General features: G+C 38.9%; 1 protein-coding gene across 1 annotated transcript in view; it reads right to left on the bottom strand.

The window, feature by feature from the left end:
* Positions 1 to 1,421: 1,421 nt before the first annotated feature.
* Positions 1,422 to 8,930, bottom strand: part of CAPN9 (calpain 9) — a 104,626-nt gene continuing 97,117 nt past the window's right edge. The window contains exons 11-17 of the mRNA XM_044674992.1: positions 8,136 to 8,172; positions 7,320 to 7,400; positions 4,762 to 4,819; positions 4,443 to 4,507; positions 3,302 to 3,370; positions 1,656 to 1,734; positions 1,422 to 1,495 (exon numbers count right to left, since the gene is read on the bottom strand). Coding sequence (XP_044530927.1) covers positions 1,422 to 1,495; positions 1,656 to 1,734; positions 3,302 to 3,370; positions 4,443 to 4,507; positions 4,762 to 4,819; positions 7,320 to 7,400; positions 8,136 to 8,172 — 463 coding nt within the window. The remainder of the gene's footprint in view (positions 1,496 to 1,655; positions 1,735 to 3,301; positions 3,371 to 4,442; positions 4,508 to 4,761; positions 4,820 to 7,319; positions 7,401 to 8,135; positions 8,173 to 8,930) is intronic.

The raw sequence follows: 8,930 nt of genomic DNA, 5'->3' as shown, positions 1-8,930 counted from the left end.
CTTCTTCTTCTTCTTCTTCTTCTTCTTCTTCTTCTTCTTCTTCTTCTTCTTCTTCTTCTTCTTCTCTCCCCCTCTCTGTCTGTCTATCTGTTTCTCTCCTTTTGTCTTAGAACTGATATTAAGTACATGTTCCAAGGCAGAAGAGTGGAAAAGGCTAGGTAATATGGGGTTAAGTGACTTGCACAGGGTCACACAGCTAGGAAGTATCTGAGGCAAGATTTGAACCCATGATCTCCCATCTCCAGGTCTGGCTCTATCCACTGATGCTCCAGCTTTTAAACTTTTAAAGAGCCTGTGTTTGTTGAACTTGCTTTGTACAGGATCCAGCTAAACACTCTAGCTAGATGATGCTTAAGAAATCCTTTAAAATAGAGGATGCTTAATCACCACCTTCATTAATAGTAAAAATAACTTGTATTATATTATTATACTTATATATTAATATAATAATAACTTGGATAAAAAACAAAATTTTATACATTTAAAACCATTAGTCTGAGAAAGGAACCCTAGACTTCTCTAGATTGCCATGGGGGTCAAAGACACAGAAAAAGATAAAGACTTCTGATTTAATGAAAATTGACTTCAGGGAAGTTAAGAAGATCTAGCCTATTTGTCCTCCCCACCCCTAAAAAAAATTCTCACTTGCCTGCTATGGTATCTGAAATTCCACTAATAATATAATGTAATATAGTTTCTACTATATAGACATGGTTTCTGCTCTATGTTAGGCACTGTATCAGTGTACTGTAAGAGCTTTACAAATATTATTTGACCAATGTCATAAGAGCAAAGATCTAGAGTTGGAAGGGACTTTTGAAGCCATCTAGTCTGGGGGGTGGCTGGGTGGCTCAGTGGACAAAAAGCCAGACCTAGAGATGGGAGGTCCTAGGTTCAAATTTGGCCTCAGACACTTCCCAGCTGTGTGACCCTGGGCAAGTCACTCAACCCCCATTGCCTAGCCTTTAACTACTCTTCTGCCTTGGAACCAATATACCTTATTGATTCTAAGAGTGAAGGTAAGGGTTTAAAAAAAAGCCATCTAGTCTAATCCCTTCATTTTATAGGTAAGGAAACTTGGGCCTATAGAATTTAAGTGACTAAACCAAGGTCATAGGGTGTCAGCAATAGCGTTTAAAGCCAGGTCTGCTGATTCCAGAGCTCATTCTATTGCCTCTATGCCACCTGAGGAAAGTAAAACACGAAGGGGAAAAATGACATCCCAAATTATATTACCTGTTTAGTGGCAGGAGCCATAGACGTCACAATCTTCTGATGTCAAAGATGGTGGGATAGCCTCAGTGACTACAGAGTCATGCAGTTGTGCTACCCTGGGGCTACCTTTGTGATCACCATTGATGGAACCCAAAGGGCCGCATGACCTTGGGATGCTCTAAAGTTGATTAATGAATGTTAATATCCTAATGTGAAAATTCGAGGCCCAGAGGAACCACAAACTGCATTGCAATCTCCTGAGTCCCGGGCAGCGTGAGAGCTACAGCCAGAAGTGTGGAGGTGACATTCCTTTGGCTCAGAGCAAGTTCGTTCTTATTGCATCATTGTTTTGTTGTGCATTTCCCCAACACGGGCCAGATTCCTGCCCACTTGCCACCTTCTCGGGGCCCCTCATGAAAAGCCAAAGAGTTTCTATTTACCTGCAGCTTTCAAGGCTAAACGCAGCTCGTAGGAGGACATGGTGCCAGATTTGTCAGCATCAAACCGAAGGAAGATATTCTAGGCAGGAAGGAATTATAGAAAGTGAGACATGGAAGGGATCATGGCTCAAAGGATCATGGTTCTAGGGCTAGATTAGACCTTGGAATGTATCTAGTTCAACACTTCCATTTTAAAGACCCCACAGAGTTTTATGATTTGTCCAAGGTCCCCTTACAGAGAAGGAATTTGAGCTTGGCTTTTGCCTCCAAATTCTGGTTGGTTGCTTTTCTATTGTACCACATCACCCTCCTTTACTTGAAGGCTAGTGAGGGAAAAGCCAGTGCTTTCTGAGATCTCCCGTTCCATTTTGGGATTGTTCTAATTGTTAGGAAATGTTCCTTTTGTTTATTTCTTTCAGTTGTGTTTGGTGCTTTGTGACTCCATTTGGGTTTTCTTGGCAAAGACACTGGAGAGGTTTGCCATTTCCTTTTCCAGTTCATTTTACAGATGAAGAAACTGAGGCAACCAGAGTTAAGTGATTTGCCCAGGGTCACACAGCTAGAAAGTGTCAGCCCAGATTTGAAATGAGGAAGGCGAGTCTTCCTGCCTCCAGGCCTGCTGCTCTATCCATTGCACCACCCAGATGCCAAGAGTGCTTCTATTTAATCAAAATCTTCCTGTCTACAACAGAAGCTAATCTCTTGTCTCTTTCAGAAATGGTACTCAATAGGTACCTTTTTTCATATCACTTAGGAGACTGTCAGCTTTTTTCTTCACTTGATGTAGGCACAACCTTAGGTAGGGGTCAGGAAGAGACAATTTTCTGTTAAGGTATGTTGGTGCCCTCAGAGAATTAATGGTTGAACAATTTTCCTTAAGAGAAGATTCTCATGGCTCAGTGGATTAAGAGTCAGTCTAGAGACAAGAGATCTTGGGTTTAAATCGGAGTTTCAGATTCTTCTTAGATGGATGACTGTGGGCAAGTCACTTAACCCCCATTGCCAACCCTTTACTGCTCTTCTACTGTGAAAACAATCTATCTTGGAACCAATACAGACTATTAATTTTTTAAAAAACCATTACCTTCCACCTTATGATCAATACTATGTATTGGTTCTTTTAAAAATTATCGATTAAGAAAATTTTTTCATGGTTTCATGATTCATGTTCTTTCCCTCCCCTCCTCCCACTCCCATAGCCAATGGGTAATTCCACTGGGTTTTTATGTATTGGATCTAAGGTAGAAGAGCAGTAAGGGCTAGGCAATGGGGATTAAGTGACTTGCCCAGGGTCATAGAGATAGGAAGTGTCTGAAGCCACATTTGAACCCAGGACCTCTCATCTCTAGGCCTGACTCTCAATCCCCTGAGCTACCAGGCTTCCCCCGGCATTATTTATTCTAAGACAGAAGGTAAGTTTGTTTGTTATTTTTTTTAAAGAGAGATTCTACACTCTGACAACTAGAATTTCTTCATAATAATTGAATTTTGTTATAATTTCTTCTCTATAACAATCTAATCTAGAAAGGCACCAGGCTGCTGGGCTCTTTTGAATTTACCATTTGCTTTAGCTATAATGAGGAACTGCCTGCCCAAGAGTAGCCAATCAGCTATGGTATAACCATACAGCAATGGGTGTTACATACTATCCACTGCTTCAGCTTGATCCAGAACATTTTGAATTCATTGAACTCCATTTTTCCACTGCCATTGGTCTGGGTGTAACACATGTCAAAGAAAAAATGTGAGTAGAGGTTATTAAGTAAGAGGGTTCTTGTGGGATTTCAGGTCTGGAGTCTGTTTAGAAAGAATGGTGTCTTGGGGAGGAAGGACATTCCTCTGTGCAAACCCAGGGAGAAGAAATTAAGAGTCCTTGATTTTATTATTAAAGCTCTTGATATCAGAAGAGAGGAAAGAGGAGAAGGGTTTCATACACTTAAAGAAATGAAAAAGAAAAGATCTCGGACCCTATTGTGGGTAACATAAAAATAAATATTGTCATTAAAATTTTATTTTAAAATATCCCCCCTACTCTCTGAACATGTCCATGATCTTTCTGCCTTCTTCCAAGTCATTTAAGAATAGAGAGGGGGCAATTGAATGGCTCAAAAGATTGAGAGCCAGACCAGGAGACAGGAGGTCCTGGGTTCAAATGTGACCTTGGACATTTCCTAGCTGTGTAATCCTGGGCAAGTCAATTAAACCTCTGCCTTGGAACCCGTACACAGTATTGATTCTAAGATGGAAGGTAAGGGTTAAAAAACAAAAAATAGAGAAATAACCTTTACTGGGTTGTGTATTTGACATGACCTTAATTGAGGACATATTCCCAAGCTGAGATCTCCTGTTAAGCTTTTTCTTTTCTTTTCTCTTTTTTGCACTCCATAAGTATTTCTGTTTACCCAATGGTATGAAATTCTTGCATGTGGCCCTGGAATATGATCTCTGATGGATCGTAGATGGGGTTTGCTTATATTATCTTTTGCACAGAATTCAGCATAGGGGAAAAAAGGTCTTCAGAGGATCTGGAGTTGGAATAGAATTTAGAGATCATTTAGTCACTTTACAGATGAGGAAACCATGTCCTAAAGAGGTCAACTAGGTTTCCCATGCTCACATGGATAGTAAATCTGAGGCCCACAGTTCTGAACAAAAGCTCTTCTGGCCCCAAATGCACTACTTTTCTCATTACTTAGCATTCTCTCTTATTCCTCTTTGCATCTGTAGAGCTAGGAAAAGGCTTAGGGATAAGAACTCTGGTTTCTACCCATGCATTTGAAAGGATACATCCATTAGAGAAATGATGTTTTTGCAGGAAATGAGGCTTAGCTTCTTGAATTTAATATTCTTTTCTGCAAACACACAAAAGAAAAATGACAACAAAACCCACTACTTAATCCTGAGATAACAAAAGAGCAAATAGGTATCAGGGCATCTCACAAATCTGTAAAACTCTCAGCTCTGGATAAAAGGGAAATCAGAGCTAAGGATATAGTAAGAGCAAAGATGAAAATTTTTAAAAGGCACAGTAGAAAATATGGCACAGTAATAAATATTCTGCTGCTGATTGCATCCTAGAATCAGAGGGACTGGTTTGGACACTTGCCTTTTTGCAGCACAGTATTCAAAACGTGCATCAATTCTTCTGCTGTCACTTCCATGTCCTGTGGAAAATAGGGACAATTAATTTTTCCAGTCCTTAACAACTTCTCTGTTTAAGAGATCCAGATGTCTTTGGCCTAAGGATGTCAAATTATTGAACCAAGTTCTACTTACTCCCTATGAAAGGATTAGGCCCTTTTGCACTTTGTACTTTCCTAGCCTCATCATTCTGTGGACTATCAAATCTCTTTGATGATAGAGGACCAGCCCAAGGCAAAAACTGAATAATGTTTGTTAGAATTCATAGGAAACCCAAAGGGTCATCAAATCCAACCCACTTATTTTTCAGTGAGGAAAGAAATCATATGACTAGATAAACTCTGGCCATGAAATAAAACCTTTTTAATGACTGTATTTTCATTCTTAATTCTATGTATTTTATGCCTTCAAAAACATTATTCTGTAAAGGGAACTGTAGGCTTCACTAGATGGCCAGGGGGATCAAAGGCATAGAAGAGGTTAAGAACTCCTGATTTAATGGAAATTGTTTTAAGTGCAGTTAAGAAGGCCTGTCCTATTTCCATTTCTGCCTCTCTTCCTCCAATGCTCCAAAAATCCCAACTCAAAACATTCTCATCTGCCTTCCAGGGAATCTGAAATTCCACTATATGTGATTCTTTCCTTTGCATTATCCTTTCCAGGTATACCTTCCATATTTATTTATTTAATTAGGTTTTTTTTAACCTTTAACTTCTATCTTAAAATCAATACTAAGGATTGGTTTCAAGGCAGAAGCGTAGTAAGGTCTAGGCAGTTGGAGTTAAATGACTTGCCCAGGGTCACACAGCTAAGCAGTGTGTGAAGGCACATTTGAACCCAGGTCCTTCCAACTCCAGGTCTGGTACTCTATTCATTGAACCACATAGCTGTCTCCTATCTTTTGTTTTTAGAAGGCTCTACAGTTGTAAAAGTGGTTTTACAGATTTATCTCATTTGGTTTGAAGGCATTATTTCCCCTTTTTACAAATGGGGAGACAGGTTAAGGGCTATCTGAAATCATAAAGATAAATGATGGAACTAGGACTAGAATTTGGGTCATTTGATTCTAATTTCATTGTTCTTTCTGCTACACCATAGCTATTTCTGCATTTAAATATGCCAATCTCCCTAAAGAGGTAATATTAAGTAGTTACTGGTCATTAACATCTGGCATAAATTGCTCAGCTGGTCACTAGCACCATGATTCAATGGAGAAATTGGGAGAGAAGACAGTCAAGATTTTGGGGAGGGGGATCAGAGCATGGGGCATTACACTCTGAGGAGAGGATTTTTCACAAAAGTAGCCTATATGGGCATATGGATAGGGTGTGAGCAGCCAATGCCCATGCCGAGGGCATGAAGCAACTGGTGGGGAGGTGGCAATAGAATGGGAAAGAGCCGAAAAGGAGACAAAAGGGCAAATAATAATTGCTCTTTATTCTGAGGACCTTGTAGGCTTACAAGATTCTGAAGTCCTTACTGGGCTTAAAAAAAAAAAAAAAAGGTCTAAATTCTAAGTATATTTGAATATTAAATGTTTTCATTGTTTTGTTAATTCTTAGAAACTTGGCAGTACCACAGAGCTTTTCATTTTGAAACTAAGTGATTAATTCATACCAATATATTACTAGATGGAAATAGAATGAGTTATAACATTTTCAGGGGTCTCCTGATGAAATAATGCTATAGCCTAAAGGAATGATGCTTAGGTTGAGAACTTCATCAGAAATTTTGGTATTATATAATTGCAAGAAATAATTTTAGACTGATGAGTTTAAAAGCAGAGCTGTCAAATATGCAACCTACAGCCTATTTGTAGCCACCAACACTCCAGATGCAGCCCAAACCAGATTAAAATGTAATTAGGAAGGGCAGCAATGTGGCTCAGTGGATTGAGACCATGTGGGCAGGAAGGGAAGTCCTGGGTTCAAATATGCCTGAGAAACTTCCTAGTTATGTAACCTTGGACAAGTCACTTAACCCTAATTGCTTGGTCCTTAACACTTTTCTGCCTTAGAACCCATATTTAGTACCAATTCTAAGACAGAAGGTAAGGATTTAAAAATATATAATTAGGAAATATTTAACAAAATTAATAAAAATACAATAAAATGTAAATAAAATTTCATTTTAAAACTAAGTCAACTAGTGACCCCTATAGCAATTCTTATGTGCAAATTAGTGGCCCCCATTTCTATTTGAGTTTAACACCACTGATTTAGAGTCTCTCAAATTACAGCACCATACAGATGGCTACCTGGTCGTCTATTTCAGTGCCCACGTTTACAAGATTCATTAAACGCCATAATCTTCCTGTTGAGGTGCAGGCTGGTAAATTGCATCATTGTTTCTGAACTTCCCAAGACTGGGAAAGAAAGGCAAAATACTCTGATCCTCAAAATCCTTCCATGTTAAAGGCAAGGTAAGAAATAAGAGTGACCCAATCCTATGACACCTCTTCCTAGGTTAGAGATCTAAAGATGTTATTTTGTCTTCAGTTCAAATATATTTGTTCTTTTTTACCTCTCCTGAAACCTGTTCAAACAGTGACTGGAATACTTTATCTTCTTTGGTTTCTTGGCTGGGTGAAGTTGTTTTAGATGGCTAGAGAAAAAACAAAGATATACTCTGATTTAGGAAAAAATACATTTGAAATACTTTGCAATGAAAGAGTTCATTCTGAGTTGCCCAGTGTAAACTGCTGGCATATAGTGTTGCTATTGAATGAACCAGTTGATGTTCTAAAACGTCTCAGTTGCTTTCAGATGTTTCAGTGGTAGGGGAGGGGCTGGTGGTGTTAGGGTGGAGGCAAAAAAGTCAACTCAGAATAAGGTTTCAGGTGTACCATTAAGACAAATAGAAAGTATTGGAGAAGTGGTGCGATAGAACTTCTCTGAGAACCCAATGATCTCTCTTCTGAGTCTGGTTGCTAAATTCATTAGAGCCAGAAGAAAAGCACAAAATGTGAAGGCAATGGAGGCCACTACAGTAAGGAGCTTGAAAACGTTAAAAACAAACAACTGTGTAAAGGTAGAAAGAAAGAATCAGTCTGATGAAATGGGGGGAAAAGGCAGGCAGAGTGGGGTGCAGATGTGGAAATGAGGCTCAGAGTGAGTGTATGATTTACTAATATGTAGCTATAATGGACATATAGGTAATAAACATCAGAGGGGAGACTGAAATCCAGGTCTTCCTGATTCCAGATATAGTTTACTATCTAGAACATTTAAATATTAGCCAGTCACAGGATTAAAAGTTACATGATTAATTTCCCAACCACCCCAATCATCCATTGATTTCTAGAGCTCCTTAAAAACACATACTACTTTAAAGATTTACCTCTGGCAGGGCAATATCCACTTTTTCATCCATATCCCTGTGGGGTTAGAAAACACTGATTCAATTATAACCCATTACAGCACTTATCTCTACTCCATCACCCTCCCTTCAGCTTTATGACCCATTGAGAAAGTCCCTCTTCCTTTCAAACATTTGTCACATTATTCAGTGTCTTTGGATACTCTGAAGGGAAAGAGGCTGAGAGTTCTTCAAATTGTCTTTAGGCCAACAAGCTCTTTCTCATATGAATGTCTTTACTTTGTATAATCCTTTACTGTTTACAAGGTGCTTTACACCTCTGCTGTCATTTAATCTTTATGATTGCTGCGAAGCTATCAAAATAGATCTAATGAACCTCATTTTTCTCATGAGGAAATAGAACTGGAAAGATGAGGTAATTTGCCTAGCCTCACAGCTAGTTGAGATTGGACTAATCCCCAGGTCCTTGAGTCCTTCAGTGATATTTCCGCTATACCATGATCATGGAATATGGCTATGGCCTAAACGATCTTTGGAAGATTTTGGATTTTTTTGGAAGATTTGGATCAATGGGCTAACCAGAATAACATCTCCTTCCTATCTGAGAATTCTGCCACTTCAAGAAGGGATACATTATATTAACCTTCTAAGGTTTCAGAAGAATTTCTATTTGAGATTGTGAAATGGACTTTAAGCTTGGGTTGGAAGGCTCTGAGTTATGCTATGAGGCTCAGTTTCCTTATGACTATCAATATTTACCTGAGTCTCAATTTTCTCATCTGTCAAAATGGGCATACGTATACTTCTACCATTAGT

This window comes from Gracilinanus agilis, chromosome 4 (genome assembly GCF_016433145.1).
Source record: "Gracilinanus agilis isolate LMUSP501 chromosome 4, AgileGrace, whole genome shotgun sequence".
In the NCBI taxonomy this organism is placed as follows: domain Eukaryota; kingdom Metazoa; phylum Chordata; class Mammalia; order Didelphimorphia; family Didelphidae; genus Gracilinanus; species Gracilinanus agilis.
Note: the sequence above shows the minus strand (reverse complement) of the source record. Positions and strands in the feature narration are given on the sequence as shown.